Source organism: Buteo buteo, chromosome 16 (genome assembly GCF_964188355.1).
Source record: "Buteo buteo chromosome 16, bButBut1.hap1.1, whole genome shotgun sequence".
Classification (NCBI taxonomy): domain Eukaryota; kingdom Metazoa; phylum Chordata; class Aves; order Accipitriformes; family Accipitridae; genus Buteo; species Buteo buteo.
This window is the reverse complement of record NC_134186.1, coordinates 4,707,243-4,730,951: the sequence shown is the minus strand read 5'-3', so window position 1 is coordinate 4,730,951 and position 23,709 is coordinate 4,707,243. Positions and strand designations below refer to the sequence as shown.

The window sequence follows — 23,709 nt, the reverse complement described above, 5'->3', positions numbered from 1 at the left end:
TGCACCCCCTTAGCTCCTCTGTGGCTCTCCAGCCCCGATTGTCCCCATCCCGCTCCCCTGTGGCAATGGCAGCCAAGCCCCAGGGGTTTGCAGTTCTCAAGCCCGAGCTCTGCCTGAGTAGAAGCACCCGGCTTGCTTCCCGGCACAGTTCCCGCTAAGAAGTGAGTTTGGAAGTGAGCTTGGCAGGTCGGTGGAGCCCAGCTTGCTCCATCCACGCACCCATATTTCTGGCCATGCCTCTCCCTGCCCTTTGCAGGAGAGAGGACCAGGAGTACTCAGCCCCAAGACCCCTGAACTCCCGGCTTCTGCCATCTTTAGTTCCTCCTGTCCTGTGTGTCCTTCCCTGTTTTGGGGACAGTGTGACAGGGTGTGACGAGGGGGTGACGCTGCTGCTGGTGCTTGCGGAGCCGGCGGTTAATCGGCAGAGGGCAGCTTCACCCCTTGCAAACGGCACAATCCTGGGAAGCAGGGCTGGGCTGGCTGGAGCGGCTCCAGATGGGATATGGAGATCAAGAAAAGGAATTAAACAGCAGACTTGGAAATTGCAGAGAGAGTGAGCCTAGGCATCCCAGCTCCAAACATCTGGGAAGCATCAGCTGGGGGTCCCCTGAGACCCCCCCTTCCCTTCCCCAGGTTATCCTGACCCAGTTTGTTCATGATACCGTGAGATAGGCCCTGCCTGACCCCTCTCTGCCTCCCCAGACCCACTGGCCTACGAACCCAAGGCGGACTCAGAGAACCTGCCCATCATCACCATCGACCCAGCCTCCCCGCAGTCCCCGGAGTCTGTGGACCTGATGAACGAGGAGCCCAAGGGCTGCGGCGGCCTCCCACCCTCGCCCGAGGAGGATGAGGAGGGGCTGGTGATGCGGGTGAAGGAGCCTTCCTCCCCGGGTACCGATGATGTCTTCACCCCGGGGACCGGCGACAGCCCCAGCAACCAGCGGATGCTGCGATGCCTGAGCGACCCGGGGCCTCGGCCGGAGCCGGAGGAGGGGGAACCCTTCATCCCCAAGGGGCAGTAGCAGCTGGCGCGCGAAGCCTCACGCGCCTCTATATGGTTTCTCTCTCTCCATTCGTTCTTTCTTTGCTCTCCTTTTTGGTTTCCTCTGTCACTACACACCGGGTTCGGGAAGGGGAGACCGTCCTGGATGGACTGGGATTACCAGGACAGCTCTGCCCAGCAAGCCATGGGCTGGCCCCAAGGAACGGGGAAGGAGCGCCCGGGATACACCAGGCTCCTCAGCTGCCGTGGCCTGTGGGTGACGGACAATTTACCGCCCGGGACTGGGATTTGCAGGTGCCTCGCAGCCCCGGCAGGGCTTTCCCGGAGGCTGCCCACCCACTCAGGACCTGCGAGCGGCTCCTTGGAGCGGCTGCAGCCAGCACGGGGTGGGCTCTGGCCAGGGAGCTGGGGGTGTCCGTGGAGGCTGCCTCATGGCACAGCTTTGCCTCTCTCCGGCTTGGGTTTTACCTGTCCCCTCGCCTTGCTCCGGATCATAGAGATGGGAAGACGGGAGCCAAGCTCTGTGCCAAGGCTGGTGCACCCACCACCTCACCCGCCGCCCGGGAACGTCTCCTCTGGCCCTGCATTTCACGCCAGGTCTTGTTAAATAAATATCCTATAGCCATGCAAGGGGGGAGCTGGGTCCCCCCTCGCTTTGAGTGGCCCTGCAAGCCTGGGCCTCTCCATTCCTCCTGGAACCGCTACCTGTCACCCGTCCCCATGGGGACCCTCTGCCAGCCTCAGCCCCTCGCCCCGTGCCTGCGCAGCAGCAGCACCGGCTGCTCCTTAACCAAAGATGGTGTCCGGGCTCCCCGGGCGCAGGGAGGGGGGCATGCAAGGGGTTGCATTTGCTACATGGGGGGGATTATTTTTGTCTCCCTGCAACCCAAAGGAGCTGGGGATGAGCTGGGGACCGGCTCGCCCAGCATGGGGACACGTTGGGGCCCAGAGGTTGGCAGGAGGGGAACGGTCTCCCCCCACCGAGGAGGACGGCTGGGGGTGTTGGGTGTCCTGAGTTTAGAAGGACCCGTCTTTCCCCAAGGCTTGGCTGGGAGGGAGTGCTGGGTGTTTTAGGTGACTTACAGCCCTCCCCAGGCTCGGGGGTATCCTGCATCGTGCTCGAGCGTGTCACCTCGTCCCCCACGTGCCACCCGGCTCCCACCACGTGCCACCCTTTGCCACGGGTGCTGCCTCTCCCATGCCACGGGGTGCTCGTCGCCCCCCTCCCCGCGCCGTGCCTTGCCACGCGTCGTCTCTGCCCCGCTGCCTTGGTGGGCACCCATTCCGTGCGCCCACCCGCTCCACGTCCCAACCGGGACCCCGGGGGACCGGCATCCACGTGGCTTCGTCATGCTGGGGCGTGAGCCCACGTCGCTGCCTGCGCCTGCCTGCCTGCCCTGCTCTGTCTCCAGGAGGAAAAAAGCAATGAAAATTCTCTTGTATAAAAAGGAAAAAAACCACATGTAAAGAGAATCTTGGTTTTTATCATGAATATTCTAATAAATTAATGTTAATTTTTAGTGGGGGTTTTTCCAGCTGTTCGAGCCCCTACCCCTGCCAGAGGGTCCCAGCCGTCCCAGATGAACGAGGCGGCTGTGAGACCTCATCCCCATCGCTGTTGGGATGCAGGGTTTGCCCCTCGCCTTCCCACTGTGGCTTGGGGAGACGTGGAGCCCCGGCCAGAGGAGACTTTTTAAGCCATTCCCAGCTTTGGCAAAGACAGAGGCTCAGCAGAGCCAGGGGCTGCACCGACATGAGGATGTGTTGGGAGGAGAAGAGCTGTTTTTCTCACTTTGCAGGGGGAAGAAGGAAAAAGGAAGGTCCTTTTGCAGGGAGCATGGATCACCCTGTCATGGCCCAAAGGTGCCGGCCAGGCATCTTGGTGCAGGTTTGCCCACCCCAAGCCTGGTGCGTTGCCCCCGGGGAGGAAGGGGCAGGCGTCCTGCGTCTGGCAGCACCTGCCTGTCCTGGGTCCCTGCCTGCACTGCAGTGGGGTCTGGGGGGGCTAATGGCTCCATCCCCAGGGGAGGGGGCTCAGGGGCATTTGAGCCCTGTGATTTTTTTCCCTGGGTTTCCCAAGGAGCTGGGGCTGAAGCCAAGCCCTCGGAGAGGAGCCAGGTCCCACCAACATCCCACAACCGGAGACAGGGAAGAGGCTCAAAGCAGTGCCTGGGTGAGGGGCTGCACCCCGACCCAAAAATCCCCCAGGAAAGACTTTCCCAGCCCCAGCAGTGCTTCCACCTTCTCTCCGCCACCGAGACCCCCCCACGCCCCCAGGGCTAGGGGTGCCCCGGGGCGGCCGGAGCTCCTCACTTTTGGGTGATTGCAATGGGAGCATGTTTCATCGCTGCAAATTAAAGCTCTGATTCAACGAGGCCGTGACTCACCCCCTCGCCATCCAGCAAGCGCATAATCGCTGGCGTTGCTCATCTGCTTAAAATACCTGAAGCTCGGGGTCCCCCATGGCCCCGGGGCTAGTGACTTGACCAGGCCACCATGCTGTAGGGATTCCCCCACCTTGCTGAGGGGTCCCTGGGCAGGATGAGGTGGCTGGGGATGCCACGGTGCCCGTGGCAGTGCAGGTTGGGTGGGTGCGTGCCATCCTTGTACCCCACATGGGGTTCGGGGTGGCTCATCCCTGGGGCAGCGGAGCCGGTGGGGAGACCCTGAAGCAGGAGGGTTTGGCAAGAATGGACAAAGCCAGACCTTGGCTCTGCCCTCACCGGAGGAGAGCAGCGGTTTTGCCATCCCAGCCCAAAGGGTGGGAGCACGGAGAGGTGCTGGCCACAGCCCAGAAGCCGGGTGATGGCCACCCATCCCGGGCACAGAGGGGAAAGCAGGAGTCCGCAGCAACCCCAGGCTGCTGCCCGAGCATCTCACCTGCCCCACGTGCCGGCGAGCATCACGTGCAGCCGCCCTCTTGATTTCGATCATACCTTTAATGCGAGAACTCACCAAACCGAGGCATTTCCAGGATATTCTTGTTTCTGTCTTAAAGGGTGAGTAACTTTTTTTAATGAGGGAGGACTAATGATCCCTCCAGGGATGGGCTGTCACCGCTGAGCAACTGCCAAAGCACACACAGCACCGAGGCCCGAGGCCAGGGGGTGGCCGGGCCCTGGCGCGTGCCCCCGGCCCCGCGGTCCTGGCAGCGATGCCTTTTGCCCCTGTGCGGCCCCCCCTGTGCCCTGAACCCTCCCCAGCTCCCCTTGCTCCCTCCCAAAGCACATTGAGGCCATGGTGGTGGCACCAAGGACAGGGAGAACGGAGGGACCCTGAGCGGGATGACCTTGTCCCTGCACACGCGTGTGCTGAGGTGTTTATTCCCCTTCCCGTAACCCCCATTTGTGGGGCTTAAAGAGCTCCTGCCCCTGCAGCTGCAGGAATCTGCCCCAGCCAGGATGGCTGGGCTACCCCCTGCCTCAGTTTCCCCCTGCGTGGTCTGCCACAAAGCCCAGGCTTGCAGCGAGGGACGGGGGAGAGCAAAAACGGCCCCACAGCCCCGCAGTGCTGCATGAGCGGAGAGGACCGAGACCCCTTGGGAAAGGCCATGAAATCACACCCGTCGTCACCGGCTCCAGGCTCAGCAGCCACCCAAAGCGAAGGTCCCGGCTGGCTTCCCGGCTTTCCCAAGAAGAACATTAGCAGGGCAGCCAGTGCAGCGATGCCAAGCAGCTGGTGAGCGATGGGACGGGGTGTGCTGGAGCTGCCACTACCCGCAGCCATGCTCGGGTGTCACCCAGGGTCCAAAACCTAAAGCGAAGGGACCAGCTGCGTTCTCCACCAGGCTCAAATTAGTGGCATTAAGACAGGTTGTCCCTTGCCATGGCTTTAAAAGCACAAGTCATGCCAAGCAAAATAACATGTGGTGTCACTGGGAAGCCACTGAGCCTGGGACATGCAAGTCGCTGTTCCTGCCGTGAGGGGACCGGGGGGACAGGGACCTCCCTGGCTGGTGACACCCTGGGCAGCTACGAGGGGGCAGCTCAATCCCTGCCCTGCTCTGGGGCCACATCAGTGCCATGTCCCCCTCCTCATGCCCCGGCAGTGCCGTGTCCCCCCCTGCGCTCCCCAGGCAGCATTTTTCAGCAGCCGGGGGAGGTGACGGGTGCCATTCCCCAGCTCTGTGTCATCCAACAGTAATAATACCCTGCACTCCCTTTCATCTCAGGGCTTCCAAGGTGGCTGTCTCTGGGACGAGTGCGTCCCAGCATCATCACTTATCTTTAACTCCAGGAGGCAGCCAGGGACGCGGTGGGGTCTGGGGGTCCCAGTCAGTGACATGGGGACCCTGGGCTGAGAGCAGACAGTGACACCCCTCGTGCTGGGCAGTGAACACGGGTACTCACCATGCAGCCGCACCGCCTGCGACGCTGAATTTGGCCTTGCTGTGGCCACTCGGGGCCATGGAGGCAGTTGGTGGCCCAGCCCCAGGGACACGGGTGGCCCGGCAGCGAGGGTCCGGGGGCAGAGAGCAGCAGTGGCACCTCTGGGATGGGCTGTGCAGGAGTGAGCGGGGCTGGATGTGGATGCGAGTGACTGGGAGGTGTCCGGGAGCAGTGTTTGCTGAGGGAGGCTTTGGACGCGGCCGACGAGAAGGGCTCCAACTCCTAAACCCACAGCGGGCACGGAGAGGCAGCGTGTGCATGGGGATGGCAGCATGTGCGTGGGGACAGCGGCACAAGTTCATGGGACAGTGGGCTTTTGCACGAAGATGGTGGCGTGTGTGCAGGGGGATGGCAGGCAAATGCAGGGGGATGGCAGGCAAATGCACAAGGACGGCTGGCACCTGCATGGGGACAGCTTGTGTCTGCATGGGAATGGCTGGTGTGCGTGCACGGGGCAGCCCGGGCATGCACAGAGATGGCCGGTGCATGCACGGAACAGCCGGCACGTGCACGGGGACAGCTGTCGTGGGCATGGGGACAGCCAGTATGTGCACAGGGACAGCCAGTTTGTGCACAGGGACAGCCTGGGACATGGTTGGCGTGTGCACGGTGGCGATGTCGGGGGCGGCTGCCATGGGAGCAGGGCAGGAGGAATGCCCTCACCCCAACCGGGTGCGTTGCTGCTCCCCTGGGGCGACACTGGGTGACGTTGGTGGCTCCGGCAGAAGGGCTTGGTTTCTCCTGCTTGCTCAGGGAGATGGCACACACCCTACTTAATGGCGGGTGGGACGGAGCTGGTCCCACGCGGGTCAGGGAGTCCCCGAGGTCTTTCTTCACCTCCAGGTTGGGCTTTCACCCCCTGCCCTGCTCCCCCAGCTCCTCCAGCCCTTTTCCTCCCAACTCACCCACTGAGCAGCCCATGACAGGCCCCTGCCCCTCTCCATGCCCCTGGCAGTGGGGTGCCCTGTTCCTCTCCGTGCACACGCCGGGGCACGTCCCAGCTCCTCCCTGGGTGATTTCCCGGCAGGGTGAAGCCGGTGTCCCCCGGGCAGAAGCAGGATGCTGCCAAGCCCAGATCTATGGGCCAACCAGGGCCACGGCATCCCTGAGCCCCCGTCCCCCTGCCCAGCCCCTGGCCCACCTTCACAACCCCAAACGGGCTTTGCAACCCTCGTGCCATCACCCGGGAGGCAGGATCCGCCTGTGTTTCACCCCAAGACGGTGATTATTCCTTAATTGCCAACAAAACAAACAAATAAAGCCCGGGCTGGCCCTTGCTGAGCTGGAAGGAAACGGCCTCAGTGCCATTCCCAGCCCAGGGTTCACTGCCGGTGGCTCTTTGAGATAATCATTTGGTGATGGACATTAACGAGCAGCTCAGCCAGTCCTGCTGGAGCGCGTCAGCTCTTTTTAATGGGCCAATGTTTTCTCTGGAGCCATCAGCACGCCTGTCCCTCTCAGCCCAGGCAGCACTGGCATGTATCTCCCAACTCATCACCAGGCCACCGGCTCATCCCCCAAGGATCTGCAGCACCTTGTTCATCCCATCGGCTCCGTGGCCACATCCTGCCCCACTGCCCAGGGGTGCCACGGCTGGTGGGGTCCCCCAAACTGCCCTGCCCATGGGGTGCTCGGCACCCAGCCAGTCCTTCCTCCTGTGCCCGAATCCCCCCAGTTGGACCACCCAGGACAGGCAAGTGGGATGGATCCTGATCCCTAAAGCCATTTGCCCCTCTCAACATCTTGGGAACCTCTTCCTGATCTGGTTCTTTTGCTGACAGAATCAAAGGGGTTTTGCAATGGGAGGCAGCTGCCTGATTTTTTATTAAGTTCTTTGGAAAATCACTTTCCAGCAGGGGTCCCCTCCTCCTGTGCCCCAATTCGGAGCCCTGTGGGGAGTAACCAGGAGCAGCATTTAATCCCAGTGGAGATGCCTGATGGAGCTACACAATGACACTGGCAGGATTCAGAGAGCAAAACCCCACAGCATGAGGAGTGTCCCCACACAGGGACCCCGGCAGAGGGGACACCAGCCCCCAATGGGAATCCCTCAGGCTGGCGGTGCATCATGGAATGGGGAGAATTTCAGAGGATACCAGGGCTCAGGGCACCCCCTTGCCTCCTCTCCCCTCCAACCCAGCTGTGGGTGCTCTTAAACACCCCATTTCCCCTAAAACCCAAATCCCCCCATCACTAAGTTACTCTTTCCGCAGCCAGTTCCAGCTTCCAGCGGCAGACCCCTGCGATATGGGAGAGGACAACTTGCCACCATAGAGCCTCAGCTTCAGAGACAGACTTTGCAGCTTGGAAGAGCTCTGCAATGGTCTCCCTGAGGCAAAATGCCTGAGGTTGGGGGTCTGGGGGTTTTCAGGGGTGCTTTTGCAATAATTCCCTGCGAGGGTATAAACATAAATCAGTGCTGGCTCATTCCCCAGCCCAGCTTTTAAGGATGGACCCCAGCTCCAAGCAGAAACCAAGGACATGGGAGCGATGACTGCTGATGGGGAGCCTGGAGTCATGCCTGTCCATCCGCGGGACCGCGGGGCATCGGGCACCAGCTCAACGGGGAGGCGCCTCCTGGAAATGTCTGCAGGGTTAAATGCCGCAGAGAAATGAGCTCTTTAAAGTGATGGGAATTGTTGGGATGAAAGGAAATGGGCGGCTGGTGGCTTGGGACACGGCTGGCCGGAGGAGGAGGCGGTGGCTCGACCAGCAGCGGGGCCACGCGGTGGGTTTTAGGGGCTGGGGTTGAACTCTGGGGGTTGGGAGTACCCGGCATCAGCCTCCTGAGCCGGTGGGCTCCATCACCCCGGGATGTCACCCTGTGTCTCCTGGGTGCCAGAGCTCCCTGCAGCCGGCTGGCACAGTGGGTCCCTGAGGAAAGAGGGTCCTGGGGAGGGGGGTGTTCGGCTGGGGGGCATTGGGCTGTGGGGTGCCAGGCCATGGTGTATCAATGCTGTATCAGACCTTGGGGCATCAATGAGGGCACGGAGCATCAATGGGGCATCAGGACGTGGGGTGTCGGTGGTGTACCAGGGCACGGGGCATCAATGGGGCATCAGGACGTGGGGTATCAGTGCGGTATCAGACCGTGGAGCATCAAGGGGTACCAGGCCGTTGGGCATCAATGGGGCACCAGGGCACGGGGCATCAATGGGCATCAATGGGCATCAATGGGCATCAATGGGCATCAATGGGGTGTCCCTTTAACCCGCGCCCCGCCCCGCCCAATCAGCGCCGGGATTCCCGCAAGCAGCGAGCCGCGCCAGAGGGGCGGGGCTCCACCAGCCTGTCCCGCCCCCTTCTACCCTTCGTCCCGCCTCTTTCCCTCCTCCCTCCTCTGACTGGCTTCTAACCCAGCCCCTCTTTTCCTCCTGGGCCTATGAAAGCGCCGGAGAGGCGGCGAGGCCGGGCAGGGATTGGCGGCGGGGCCGGGCCAATGGGGGCGCGGCCGCGGGGCCTATATAAAGGGGCGGCCGGGCGCGTGCCAGCGCAGTCCTCCGCGTAGCCGGTGGCGGGCGGGGAGCGGCGCGGGCCGGTTCGTTGCAGCGTTTCCCACCCCCCGCTCCGGGCACCGACCGCTCCTCCCCGCCTCCGCCTCTCGGAGAACGGCCCTCAGCACCACTTTTTTTTTTTTTTTCCTTCCCCCTCTCCTCGCCTTTTTTTTCCCCCCCTTTTTTATTTTTTTCCTTTCAAATTTTCCTCCCGTTTCCCCTCCCAACCCGGCACTTCCGGCTGGTTTCCGGGCCGTTTCCGGGTGACTCGACCTCCTCTTCCGGTGGCTTTTCGGCTGCGGCGGCGGGGAGGGGAGGGGGGGGGAGGAAGAGGAGGAGGAGGAGGAGGAAGGCGATGCTGCCGGTGGCGGGGCCCGTTGCGGGCCCTTCGGAGCAGCGCGGCGGCCGCTTCAGCGTCCTGACCTGGGAGCAGGTGCAGCGGCTGGACCAGATCCTGGGCGAGGCCGTCCCCATCCACGGCCGTGGAAACTTCCCTACGCTCTCCGTGAGGCCCCGCACCATCGTCCAGGTGAGGCCCAGGGGGGCTGGGGGGGGAGGAAAGAGTGGAGGGGGGGGGGGAAAGGTTTCGCCGCCTCGTTGGACTCTGCCCCGCTCCCGCGGGGGTCAGGGTGAAAATAAAAGTGCTGAGGCAGCGGTAACCGGCACGCCGGGCCCCGAGCCAGCCCCCCCGGGCACCCTCTGCCCCCCCCCCCCCCCCCGGTGAGCTGAGGGCAGAGCTCCCGGCCCGCACGGTGCGGGTGTTCCCCCGGGGTGGGGGGGGGTCAGGGAGCCGACCCCCATCGTCCCAGGGGTGCTGGGTGCTCGGTTTGCCCCGCTTCCCCATCCCGGGGGGGTCTCGGTGGGGCTGGCTGGGGTTTGCTTGGCCTGGGGGGGGGCTGCCTGCTTGCTGCCTGTGTTCTGCCCGCAGTTGTAGAAATGTATAAAGCTGGAAGGAGTCTCCTGAAAAAAACAGTTTTCTCTAGAAAAAAAAAAATCCCCTGCGTGTAAACTTCGTGCCTGAACCCCGAAGCTGCTGCAGCTTGTGCCATGGATCCCGCTTTGCTTCCTCCCATCCCGTGGTCCTCCTCCTTTTAGAGTGGCTTTGGTGCCCCAAGAGCTGCGAAATGGGGGGGGGGGGGGTGGCCAAGGCCAAGTGGCTTTTTTGGAGCTGCTGCCACGAAATGGCTTCGTGCTGGTGGACATGTTGGGCTTGTGCGTTGTAAGAGGCAGTTATTAATTGAAATGCTAGATCAAATGTCAGTGTCCTTTGATTCTCGTCACACTGACTGTATCTTCCAGAGCCTGCCTAAGACTTCATCTCGTTGAAGAGTTCCTGTTAGTTTAACCATAAAGTAATAACTGTGTTTAATATTAAACTAACAATGTAGTTCAAATAAGCTGATGCATATTCATGTTTGGGAGGCAACTTCATTCCTCAGTAATGACTCATCAAATGTAAAATCGGGCATGTTAGCTTCTAATTAAAAAGGCTATTCACAAAGCTAAAACCAAACTGGCTTTCACAATAAGCTAATCACTAGGATTTTGAAGCCTCAGCTGCTTGAGAAATATTTCTACTTAAGCCTGGAAAATGGAAAGGTGACATTTGAAAGACACTCCGCTGTGCAAAAGCCTCAGCTGATTTCAAATTCCTAGAGTTCTGCTGCATCTGTTGGGGGCAGAAGTGCTAAGTGTTGGCTGCTAAAGCTTTTAAACTGAAGGACAGATGGGGGCTACTGTCAGGACACTGCCCTTGGGTTGTGCAAGACCAGCGAAGCTCGGCGCTGCTGAAAGCCTGGCGCGGTGCAGCATCAAATGTTCCACCAGTTATTACTGTTTGGTTCCACGAAACTGAAGCGTTTTGGTGTCAGAGCTGCTGAAAAGGATGTTGCCACTAGCAACTTCAAACACTAAATAACTGAGGGCTGTAATTCTGACCAGCCGTGCTGGCAGACCCTGTATTTAGGGCTGACTAATCTGAAACAAGTAACCTAAAAGGCAGTTATTTATTGCACGCTCTTGTTGTTGTGGGAGGTGGGAAGCGGCAGGTCAGGACGCAGGCAGGGTTTGCTCCCGCCTGGCTGTCAGAGTCAATTATCTGAACCACACGTAACGTGAGGTGCTGTTTTGGGAAGCAGGTCAGCAGCTGCCTAACCCTCTAAATATTCAACCCTCTGGGGAAAAAAACCACATACCTGAACCCATCGGCTGGAGCCGGGGAGATGTGCTTCAGGTTGAGACTGGTAGGCTGAAACTTGCTGTCCTCGGGGAAGCAGCAAGGCTCTCTGCTCCCTGGTGCTCTGCAGGTTGGAGCTTTTTTGGGTGATTTGGGACAAGACTGACTTGAGCAGTTGGATGAGGTGGTTTTTTTCCCCCCCTCTTCCGAATACATCTCGCGTGGGAGGACCTGTAAACCTGGGGGGAGCTCCAGTAAGCCTGAAGCTTATGGTTCTGAAATGCTGCGCCCAGAAAGGGGTTAAGCAGATGTTCTTTGGGGCTAGGAAATTAATCTGGAATGAGATCTCCAAGCACTGGTCCTAGCTCTGCATCTAACACTTTTGTGACCTATATCTTGTCTCTCTAAGCCTAGTAGCACAAAACTCGTAACTCTACAAGTAGTGCTGGAGCTGTGCCTGGGGTGAGTGACTCCAGTGACTGATCAGTTGGCAACAAATGGGCACCAGGAACTCCCCTGGATCGACTGCGTGATATTTGTGCTATATGGGGGAGTAACCCTGGGTCTCTTCTAGAAGTAAATGCAGTTTTCAGGCTATCTGCCTTTGAAAACAACTGCTTTCATGGCTGCATTGGATGTGCTGGGGGGGACTTGGGACTTCCGATGGTGAATAGCTCACTGGTTAACTGTTGCCTGACATGTGACTGTCACCATTCAGTTGGCAAGGAGCCCGGGCACATTTCTAGCCCGAGCAAGAGTGGCTCATGTCAGGGAGTAGCAGGGGAAACTCCAGTAGAGAAGCTCCATCATGAGATTTAACAACCTTCAAGTTTAAAAAACATTTATCGGTTTGTGCCAAGATATTTTCTGTTTGCAAGGGCACCTCGGGGCAGCAGAAGCTCACTGGTGTGGCCTCAGCTTGGTCACCAAGAGGCCTGTGACGTGCTAAGGGTTGCATACTGCAGTTGTCCACCTCTTATGTATTGTTTCTTCTAAACAAAACTCATGGAGGGGCTGTTTTGTAGCTGCTGAGACTCACTGGAGCTGCAACGCTCTGATGTTCACCCCCAGAACTGTCTGCTCAGGGCCACGTCAACCAAGCAGGGCTTTTGGTCCCTCTGATAAAGTTTTTAATTTTAGTGGGGCCTCTCAAACTAGGACAGCCTCGCAGGCCTGAATAGCCCAGTCAAACTGGCTTCTAGTGATATAATTTGTCCATTTGTATCCCAAGCTTAGGCTCTTTCAAGCTCTAGCCTTGCTTCAAGCACTGGGTGAGCAGGCTGGCTAGCTGGGACTCACAGGACAGTGGGTAATTGCTGGAGAGAAACATGAAAGCAGGATGAGAGATGGGAAGAGCTTCTGGTGGAAGATGTGAACTTAATCTTCCTGGGATCTTTGAGCTCAGTTAAACTCAAATTATAACCTGGTGTCCAGATAGTTTATTTTATGGTCTTGGGGTTATTTCAGCCTCCTGCATGTTAAGTAATCAGGCAAGTGATTCAGCTTCACTCTAAATGAACAAAGCTTTGGAGGTACTGGTGGGTGTGCCAGGACTGAGCAGGCAGCATTAAAATCACCGGAGTAACACCCGTAAGATGAAAGCTGCCTCTTATGCTTGATAGCGTGCCAAGTTCAGCACGAAGCTCTGACACACTGGAAATTGTTAGGATACACTTACTAGTTAGGACATGAACTTGCATACGCCTGGCTGGGGCTTTTGAGCAGTTCTGGCATCTTGATTTGCCTTTAATGAATCTTGACAGGCAAAGGGGATGGCTAAAAGCAGTGAGCCACCCTGATTAAATCAGCAGGGACTGCTGCAGACTGTGCTGCCGCCTTGTATTTGGAGTCGTTTCTGGATCGGCTAGTCTTGGCTTGCTGACTGGAGAGGCTGACTGCAACAGTGGGGGGGTAAAGGGGGCAGAGGATGCCCCAAAGAATGGGTTCAGATAACCTCTCTGCTTTGGTGGGGGGAAGGAAGAGCAAACAGCTGTACTGGAAGCAGAAACATCTGTTTGTGTGCAGCAAGAGCCCTCTAATGCAAGGGAATAAGTAAAGGAGAGCCACCCCCAGCTGCTGGCGAGATTCTGGATGCTTTCCAAAGTGACCTATTTCTAATGGATTAGCTTTTTATTTCACTGTCTTGCACTGGAGTGACCCATATAAGCACAGGGAGTGAATCCTGCTGCTGTATCCAGGCTGCTCCAAGAATGCTTTCTTGCTTCTCACCGACTCTCTTTATATCTCAGGTTGTCCGTAGTCGCTTGGAGAAGAAAGGAATTGCAGTCCATAATGTAAGGTTGAATGGCTCAGCAGCTAGTCACGTTCTACATCAAGATAGTGGCTTGGGCTACAAAGACCTAGATCTCATCTTCGGTGTAGATCTGAAGACCGAAGATGTCTTCCAGCTTGTTAAAGATGTGGTCATGGACTGCCTTCTTGACTTCCTCCCAGAAGGTGTCAACAAAGACAAGATCACCCCCATGACTCTGAAGGAGGCGTATGTGCAGAAGCTTGTGAAGGTGTGCAACGAAACCGACCGCTGGAGCCTCATATCGCTCTCCAACAACAGCGGGAAGAACGTGGAACTCAAATTTGTGGACTCTCTCAGGCGGCAGTTCGAGTTCAGCGTGGACTCCTTCCAGATCATCCTGGATTCGCTTCTGCTGTTTGGGGAGTGTTCAGAGAACCCCATGGCTGAGAACTTCCACCCCACGGTCACTGGGGAGAGCATGTACGGGGACTTTGAGGAGGCAATGGACCATCTCCGGAACAGGGTCATCGCCACGAGAAACCCAGAGGAGATCAGAGGTGGGGGGCTTCTGAAATACTGCAACCTCTTGGTGAGGGGGTTTAAGCCCAAATCGGAAGTGGATATGAAGGCACTACAGAGATACATGTGCTCCAGGTTTTTCATAGACTTCTCTGACATCGGTGAGCAGCAGAGGAAGCTGGAGTGCTACCTTCAGAGCCACTTTGTTGGGATGGAGAGCAAAAGATATGACTATTTGATGACCCTCCACAGGGTGGTCAATGAGAGCACAGTCTGCCTTATGGGACATGAAAGGAGGCAGACCCTGAACCTCATTGCCATGCTGGCTGTGAGAGTCCTGGCTGAGCAGAACATCATCCCCACGGTCACAAACGTTACCTGCTACTACCAGCCAGCTCCTTATGTCAGTGAAATAAACTTCAACTACTATGTCACCCACGTGCAGCCCTTCCTGCCTTGCAATCAGTCTTACCCAACGTGGCTTCCCTGTAACTGAGCCGGGACAAACTTCAGGGTCTGTCCTCCAAGGTACTTTCTTGCCTTGGGGAGTGGGGAGGGTGGGGGGGGGGAAAAAAAACAAAACACAAAACACAAAAACAACACCTTCCTAGAACTGCAACAAAAGGCAACTTCCTGGACTCTTGCTTGAGTGTCTTGTTCCTGGGGTTGTTGGAACGAGGCCTGTCTGCTGTACACTGTGATGGGAAGTGCAGTGTTATGGAAACTAGATGACTTGGACGTTTACAGGAAGACTCAATTGCTTATTGAATTCTGGAGGCAATGGGGGAGGGTTGGGGGTGTGTGAGGGGAGATTGTAGAATTACGCTAAGGTAGAGCTGCGCTGCCCTGAAATGGATCTGAATTGGGGTTTTTTTTAGTGCGGGAGGTGTTATGGGTGTGCAGACTTGTGGTTTCTGAAGATAGAAGCCAGAGTGGCTAATTCCTTTGAAGGACCAAAGAATCCTGTTTAAGTGCCTGTAACAATATAAACACAACTGTACTGTAAACCTTATTTTTTTGCAGGGGCTGACATCCCAAGAGCTCGAGTGGGGATGTCTGAAGAGGAAAATGTTTCTGTTGGGGGGGGTGGGGAGGGTCGTAAGATCATTTCTAGTAACCTCGCTGAAGCAAGAATGGGATCGCAGGTTACATGTCGCTGAGGTTTTTTGGCATGGCTTGCTGCCTATGAAGGACCAGCTGTAGCAAATAGCTGTCAAAGTGGAGTTGCATAAACAGGGGTGGGCTTTGAATGACTCTGTGTAAATGCCTAAAACTGGGGACACTGGGGTGGGGGGGAGTGCATGGTGGAAAAATGCTGTGCAGAGCTTTATGGAGAAAAGGCAGCAGGGACCTACATACAAATTTACTCAAGCTCCCAAGTCTGCAGTGCCAAAATGTAACTGTGTACATAAACGATGAGGCAGAAGATCTGTCCAGGAGCCTGCCCCAGGCTACCGTACCTAATCGTGTATTTTCTAGGGGAATTTGAAATGCTGCTTATTTTTTTTTGTTTGGCATGCAGTGTGGTTTTAATGCACGAAGCCAGAGGCCAGCTGGGTTATCTGGGAAGATGAGGCTAGTCCTTTGAAGCACAAACCAACTAGTTCACTAGTCAGTTATCTCCAGCTGTTGCTGTGATGGGGGCTGGAGCCCGTGTCCTTCTAAGAGATAGGCAGACCTCTTTCAGACTCTAGTCTCCTATGGCTGGAGATCTTCCCTCTGCCCTTGGGCAGGTCCTATCTTCAAAAGCAGCCTATTTCCAGCTATGTGATTCCACATGTGAGCCACTGATAGCATTTGAAATTCATTCTCTAGCTAGAAATGGAGCTTGGGGCGGGGGGAGTTGTGCAAAAGTCAGTTGGCCTTAGGAAAAAGTATGTCTTCTCTAAACAAACCCTCTTGAGTCTTGAGGGTTTGGCTCTCTTAGTCAAATGTGGCTTTGAAGTTGTTGGGTGTCTGGAGCACAAACAGGCTTTCACTGAGGTGCCTGGATTGCCATGCCCTTTCTCGTGAAACATCATCTCAGACTTAACTATGCACGGAGGGAGAGGTGGGTGAGCAAGCAGGCGCTCCCTAGAGATGCTGCTCTGGAAACACCGTGACTTCATGGTGCTTCCTCTGAGATTGACATACTTGAGTATCTTTAACTTGTGGGTTTTTTGTTTGGTTTTTTTTTTGTTTGTGACAAAACTGTAATAGCTGGGCAGATTGAACACTCTAATAAAGACTAGATCCTTGGAATGTGTATAGCCAGATTGCTACCTTTTTTGGGGTAGGGGAGATGTGGAGTGGGCGTAAGGGGTGGGAGGGGAGTGATGTGGGGGCTCTTACACTTAACATGAACTAACCAATTTGAAATTGGTCCAGCTTTGCTTCCTATCCAGTCAGAGCTGAAGAAGTGTCACTAACAATGTAGTTATTACAGGTTTAACTGCCTTCCCGTAGAACAGCTTTGTCTTCATGGACGAGGCTGGTGTATAGACTCTGCCACAGCTTGGTAACTCCCTGGTGCCCAGAGCCTAATCAGTGTGGTAGGAGCTTGAGATTCTCCAGTGCAAGGTAGAACTGATTTAAGGGCTGCTTTTGAGATCCTAAGTATGCCACCTTCATAGCTTCAAGGAAAGATTTTTTTTCTTGCATTTTAAACTTCAGATGAACATAGGTGACGTGTAGCGTGCTTTTTTTACAGGCTGCTTACCCTCTACCCACAGACACATAGACGCACTAAACTGAGATTCCCTCCTTCCCTTTAAGATGCAAAAAGATTCCCTACAGCCAACAGCTCGACAGGGCAACTTATGTTGAGATTGCACTTTTGATTTACAGAGTGTGTGTGGTGGGACTCTTGAGAATGGGTTGAATCTGAATTTTTCTAGACCTTGCAGTGATACTGTGCTGCCTCCTATGAGGGGGCAATTGGAAGATTCCAGTAGCTTGAATGGCACTTGATTTTGTTTTAAATGTCTTTTTTTTTTCCTACACCTGTATCACCTGTCATGCGATGGGCTTGACATAGACTCACTAGATTCTTTAGAATCTGTTACAAATAAATACAGTGTATTCAAATTTGTTGGATTTTTTTTATTTGCTTGTCCATCTGGGTAGTGTGGTATTGAGATGGCTGACCCTACTCCCACCAAAAACCAGTCTCTGAACCAACCGGTCACCTCAAGAGGAACAAGCTGAGATCCTGGTTCTGGACCTGGTCGAACGCTACGGAGCCTGGGAAGCACGTAGCTGTTGGCAGGTCACTCCTGTGGCCGAGGGAGGTTTCTATTTATAATGTTGTTCTTTAGTGTTGTGCATCTTCCCTTTTCCTGGTGGCTCCTCAAGTTGCTGGTGGGGGAGGGTGGCCCGGTTTGGCAGCCTGCTCGGTGTCGGTGGGGATCGGAGGTCCCTGCTGTTGGGGACGGTACTGGGAGACTCTCGCGGCTGCTGGTGGCTTTCCATGACTTTCTCACCTGCTGATGGTCCTGAACAGCAAAAGGTTGCTTGAGTAATTAAGACTTGCTTGTTTTGTGTAGCTGACCCACCTGCAAAGTGGGTCCTCTTGGAAAGGGGAGTGTAAGAGGCTCTGAAAGGTTTATCTTCCAAAAAAAGCTTGGATCTGCTGATGTTCAGGCCATGGGGTGGCTGGAAGCTGGCTGCCTGTAGTTGGGTGCAAGCTCCTCTGAGTCTGGCTGCCCTCCAGCCCAAGATGAAGTTTCACTTCCCCTTGTCAAGCTACAGGCAGTTCTGGTTCCACTGCAGCAGTCGAGCTGATAGCATGCCAGTCCCTCTTTGGGACAAATTTGCTGGCTCTGCATCTCCAAATTTTTACAGTCCGGGGCCAAGCTTCCCTCTGACAACAGATCTGGGTTGTTCTTGCTGGGCTGGCACCATGTAGGACCGTGTCTCCATCGCCTGCTCGAGTAGGACTTTGCTCTTGCAGAGCTGATTTCTCTCTAAACCTGTTGGCAGCGAGATGGGATGCTTGCCTCTTGCTGGCACACAACCCAGCGTGAAGCTTCTGCCTTCCCTGAGCGCGTCTCGCGTATGGGAGTGGCTCTAAAAATATCTGCTTAGTTTGTCAGCTGTCTTGCCAGTGCCAGTGGTCGGTCCTGCCGATGGCTGCTGATGCTCTGGTGAATAAGCTGCCTCTGGATTTGTGACCCTGAGCAGAGCAGCAAAAGCCCTGACAGAGTCGGCTTGTCATTGTTGGAGCGGATCAGACTATACAAAAGGATGTTCGTGGAAAGTACTAGTTGTGATCAGAAAGGAGCTATCAATGTTTACAACTGAGATTTGGATCCCTCTTTTGTTAATTGTCAAATAAAAAAAAACAACATATATTTTCTCACAGCCTGTAGTCTGTCATTATTTTTCTCTTTGAACAGAGGGTGATGGACAAGTCAGGATGTGCCCAAGTATCTGGTGGATGAGATTTGGCCTCTAGTGATGGGTGTGTTGGTGTGCGCTGGGTGCCTGAGCGCTTCTCTCAGCCTTGGCTCTAGAGCTTTGCTCCGAGGAAAGACGGGTGTTGGGCTGGCTGTGGCTCTGCCCCAGCAATTCCCTATATTTAGACCACTGGTGTTACGGCCGTGGCAGCCTGCTCTGGGTTATGCTGGCAGTGCCCAGCTCGGAAAACTGAAGTCAGGAGTGGAGAAGCCCACGCTGCGGTCGGTGTGTGAGCACGGCAGTACAGTACGGCACATGCCCTGCAGCACCTCTGCAAAGGGCTGGTGGGTGATCGATGCCTTGAGATGCATCCAAAAATACTTAGCGTTGTATCAGCTAGATCACTTCCAGGGCTTGCGATGCAGGGTTTACATCTGCAGACCTGCCCACAGCAGCTTTTCTCCTGGAAGGACGGCTGGCTGAGCTCCAAAATCACTGAAACGGGCGGAATTTGCCTTGAATCTCCAGAATGCAAGAAGCGTCTTGCTCCAACCTTCCTGCTTTCAGCTGTCCTTAATCTGTCGGCTCAATGCCGAGGGTGGCACTGTCTATATGCAGGCGGGTAGCTAGACCCAGCGTGGCGTTCAAATTGTATCTGTCTTTCTAATTAGCCTTTCTGGTGCAGTACGCCAGGGTTTCTACCCAGCTGCCCTCCTCCTCAGTAGCCGCTCGGGCAGCGCGGGTGTTAACTCTGCTATTTGAGATCCTGCAGAATGAGAGAACAGTCTGTCTGTACGGCTCCTCTTTCCATTTATAGCTGTGTTTAGGCGATCCAGCACACGGACCCTTGTGCTCTGACGCCTGGTGCCAAGCACGAGACAAATGCTGCATTGATATGTACATACCGGGAGGGCAGCTTGCTCCCGTGGCAGCGGGGTTGGGACGGAGCTGAGCTGCCGGAGGATGGCACAAACTCGGTCCCCTTTGCCGCGGTCCTGAGCCCTGGGGGAGCAGCTGAGCCTTGCAGGGGGGGAGTGAAGGCTGATAGTGAGAAATGTGCGGTGTGCAACTTGGGCTCTGTCATTGAACCCTCCTATCTTATCTCCTGGCCCTGGTTGCTGTCTGTTGGAGGTTCTGGTTCAGGCTTTTGTATTACAAATAGGATTTCAGCTCATGTTAGAGTGGGTGTGGAGGTGGAGCAGCGTTTAAAAGGCTTTTTTTTTTTGTTTTGTTCTATGCATGGGACATTTGCCCTGTTCAGCTCCAAATGCAGTTTGCTGCAGACCTTTTGGCTAGCGGCAAGGAGGTGCAGCGGGAAGCTCCGTGAATCCCCTGGGTTGACCACCTTCCCCCACCTCTGACTTCTTGCATCCAGCCTCAGATCAGAAGCTCAGGTGTTCCCTTCCCTCCTGAGCCATCGCAAGAAGAGATCAGCTTGTGCAGAGCCTCTCACCTGCTCCACCTAGGACAGCGGTCCAGCTCCCCCCCAAAAAACCCACGTGCTGCTGCAAAAACTAACACCGGCTTGCCAGGTGCCTGCTCTTCCCCGTTCCTTCTCTTCTAGCAGCTCCTGCTTTGGTGGAGCAAGCCGTGGTGTCAGCCGATGAGAGCTGCACGTGTGCCAAGCGCCCGGCTGCTGCTCGGGTGGAAGCTGCGGTCGGTTTGCTGCTCCCTCATCTGGGTGGATCTCCGTGCCCGGCTACCCATTTCAGCTTGTAGAAACTTGATGGCTCTGACAAATTTGATTGAAATCATCTGTTGGCATCCCAAGTTATTAAGGGGAATGACTGACAGCCGTCGCAAAGTCATGTTTTCTTAGGAAAGGAGGAGAAAAAGTCGATCTGCAGCCTCGAGCTGCTGCACGACTGAGCCCTGAGGTGGGCCAAGGATGGGGTGTCCTTGCACCCCCCTACCCCAACCCACTGCGTGTCCCTTCAGCGATGCCAAGGGGAAATAATGGCATTTCCAGGAGAAAAGAGGACTTGTAGGTGGGGCCGTGGTTTTGGAGACAGGTATTGGGCTGGAGCAGTGCCGGGAGAGGCGCAGGGCGATGCGTAATGTGTTATCTCTCTCCTGTACAAGCGAGAACATGCATTTTCACTCTTTAAGAGCTCACTTTGTTCTTCCAGAGTGTCGTAGCCCGTTCCCACCTCTCCTGCCTGGCCAGGAGGTTTCTCTTTGGTGACTGATGGGAGAGACCTCTCTCTTCGGGGCAGCTCTGCGCGGGGCCAGCTGTCCGGGGTTCAACCGGGATGGTTGATCGTTGCCCTTTCCTGCCACCACGGCATATTTACCCTGCTTATCTTACCACTATCAAACCCCGGGTTCAGCAAGAGCAGTGTCACCCTGCCTTCAAAGGAAAAGCCACCAAGCAGCGCGTTCCCCGGGGTGATTGTGTGGCCTACATTTTTGCCTTGTAATCCAAGGAGGGCCTGGATGCACGACACCCCTCCAGCCCTCCTCCCTTCCCCCCCCTCCATAGCCACCGGGCTGGCGTGGCTGGAACACCTGATTACTTTAAGCATCCCTCCACTAATATGCAATTACAGGTGGCTTGGGCTTGAAATCCCGGTTAAATCCACATGTCCGCAGCGTGACTCACCTAACTACTGCTCCCCTAATGAATCCTGGATGCATTCCTTAAAGACTGGACATAATGTTAACATGCCACTTACTAACCACCCTTTTCAAATATCACCAGTGTAACGAGTTTAGCCAGTTTCTTCCCCTGCTCCTCCTCCCCTGCAGCCCTAGATGGTCCCTGCGTACTCCGATCGCAAAGGCTGAGCATCCGGGGTGCAATCCCCCTTCGCAGAGGGGTTTTCTCGCTGCCGCAATGGGGCTCCGGAGGAATCTGTTCCCGAAAGGATGATTGTCTGCCCGGGGGCGTTTTAGTCAAGGAGATCACGAGCAGCGCTGCTGTCCTGGGAAGGCTAAAAAAAAAAACGCTAATTGTGGGTGGTGGGAAGGCAGGAGGGACGCAGCCCTTCCCTATGGTGACAGCCACCTGCGAGGGACTGCGGAGCGTGTGTGTCCTTCTCTGCAGTGTCGGGATTGTTCCTCCCACAAGCAGCTCGGGGGTTTTGTAACATGCCCTCCTGACGAAGGTGGCCTTTGAACCCAACCTGCTCATTTGGGGTTGGATGCTGCTATTCTGGCTCATGCTCTGCTGGGCTGCCCGTGACGGAGGGCGCAGAGCGACGTGAGTAAGTGCATCCTCACCAGCATCCCACGTCACGGGTGACCTAACCCTGGGAGGGGCTGAGTACCCTCCACCTCCCATTAATGCCCAGAGAATTGGAGACGGTCGGCATTCCTAATAGCAATAATTGCCCGGTAGTTATTTAGTTGATGACTTGTTTTATCCAGGCGGGCTGCATTACGTCCAACCTCAACCCTTCCGCCCCGAGGCCATCCCGGGCTGCCCAGGTGAGCTAGGAGAGACCGCGGGGACAAGCTCTGTTTTCCAGCCGGCTCCCAGCTGGATGAACGTGGTTTATCCGGTGCCAAAACCAAGCCCCATCTCTCAGCCATCCCTCCAGTTTCTTATCTCCAAGCGCCTCTTTCTTCACTCCTTGGGATGGGGAGAATAAAAGAGATGTTCAGGGCTTTTGCAGGGGATCAAGGGGGCTGCAACGGGGGAAAACAAAGTTTCAAATCTGGCGCCACGAGTGCCCCTCTCGCTGCCGCCCTGCTATCCTGCCCCAGCAATAGGGACAGCGTCTTTTTGGCCGGAGTAAAGGAAATTCCCCCCTTGCAGGGCAGTGACCCCCCCAAGAAACCAGGATGCGTCCAGTTCCCGGGGCATGCTGCTTTTCCCTGTGGCACATCCATCCCCTGGCAGCCCCGGCAGCTCCCTGCAGCCCCAGGTAAGTGCAAAACCCACCGGCAGCCGGGAAGAGCCAGCTCCTGCCTCCGGGAGAGATGACGGCAGACGCTACCGGCTCGAGCGTGTTGGTGACCAGGAGCTGCCACGATGGTCTGGGCTGGAGGGTCCATCTCCCCTGGGGCAGTTGGTGGTTTTTAGCCGATGCCAAGGCACCCTTTGGCAGACAAGGGTGCTGCAGGGTGTTTGGATGCCGGGGCTCGTGTTTGCGGGCAGGCGGGGAGCTGCTCCGCACCCCAGTTCACGGCACAGCGAAGGCGCCGGGCTCCTCGGCCGTCGCATGGGTGGGAGGAAGGCAGGCTCATCCCACAGCAGTTGTCACTCGCCTAAACCTTTGAAAGCCGGGATTACTGGTGTTATCCTATAATTGAAGAAATCCACCCTCTCATTAGCCCCGTCGGTGGCTGCTGCCTCGTTCCCTTTCCTCCTTTCTTCTCAGGGGGTGCCCACCGCTCCCCTTGTCCCCCAAACTTCAGCAAAGCCACCACTGGCCCCGCGTGGGACCAGGGAGCCCGGCAAGCTGCCGGGATGGCTGCAGGGCTTCTGCCAGCCACCACCTCATTGCCACCAAGGGCTGTGGGATCAAAGGTGTTGGGTTGGGGTGGTTTTTCTCTCTGCTCTAACTGCAGGCTGGCAGCTGCCTGCCTTTGCCTCCAGACTGCTTTGGGGTAAAGCTTAATCTTCTGCACAAGGTTTTCTCCTTGGTGGAGCTGCCAGCAGGAGCCTGTTCCTCCCTGCAGCCTCCTGAAAGGACCGTGGTCGCTGCTGAGTCCATCCCTTTGCACGCCGGCTTCTGCAGCCCGTGCCGGGATGTCCCTCGGCGAGCGGAGCACAGGCTGCGCTCTGACATCGGCTACCCCAGGGTCTGAGCACGCCTGTAACAGGACTCGGATCCAAGTCCAGCTTCGCCAGTGAGTTCCAGATGTGGCACATCTGCCTATGAGGAAAACCATGCTGGGTTCTTCTGGAATCCTGACCCTTCTCCTGCCTCCTGCTGCCTGTCTTATGGCAAGGGAAAGAGCCCTGCCAGCCCCAAACTCTGCCAGCCCGTGGTTTTTCACCAGGCATGGTGGTGGTGGAGGATGTGCCCCCTCCTGCCCTGGGAGGACATGGGGGGCCAGCACTACCGGCCAGACCTGCCTCACTAAATTATAGAATCATAGAATTAACTCTTTCCAAGGAGGGGGCTCCTGGGGAGCTGCCTTTCGCCCAGACCCATGGCTCCCCTCACCCTGGGCTGGGCTGGGGGCACCACCGAGCCCCATTGCTCTGCCCCACAGCCCAGCCCCACACCATAGTCTGTCCCAGGTCCCACCATACCCTGCGCTGTGGGCCATGCAAACCTCACCACGCAGGGATGTTCCTTGTGCCAGCTGCCTGACCAGGTTAGCTCCATCACTGCCCTGTGGAAGAAAAGGATGCTGAGATGCCCAAAAAGCTCGGGCGTCATGAAATCCCATCACTGTCCCTTGCCTGTCCTGCTGCCCACGTGGCATCAGCACCTGCCCATCGGTTGGGTATGAATTAGAGCTGCTCGACGGCCGCTTTAGTGTGTCTCGGAGGTTTAACAGGGTGAAAGGAGGTCTTCTAATGTAGCCCTGCCAGTGCA

The 23,709-nt window shown here is 56.3% G+C and overlaps 2 protein-coding genes across 2 annotated transcripts in view; both read left to right on the top strand.

The window, feature by feature from the left end:
- Nucleotides 1–2,526, top strand: part of SLC9A1 (solute carrier family 9 member A1) — a 31,146-nt gene extending 28,620 nt beyond the window's left edge. The window contains exon 12 of the mRNA XM_075047566.1: nt 703–2,526. Coding sequence (XP_074903667.1) covers nt 703–1,025 — 323 coding nt within the window. The 3' untranslated portion in view covers nt 1,026–2,526. The remainder of the gene's footprint in view (nt 1–702) is intronic.
- Nucleotides 2,527–8,832: 6,306 nt separating this feature from the next.
- TENT5B (terminal nucleotidyltransferase 5B) lies at nt 8,833–18,178 on the top strand. Its single transcript, XM_075047565.1, has 3 exons — nt 8,833–9,417; nt 13,314–14,365; nt 14,861–18,178. Exons 1-2 carry the CDS (start codon nt 9,244–9,246, stop codon nt 14,331–14,333), a joined length of 1,194 nt encoding a protein of 397 aa, XP_074903666.1. The 5' UTR covers nt 8,833–9,243; the 3' UTR covers nt 14,334–14,365; nt 14,861–18,178.
- Nucleotides 18,179–23,709: the final 5,531 nt, after the last annotated feature.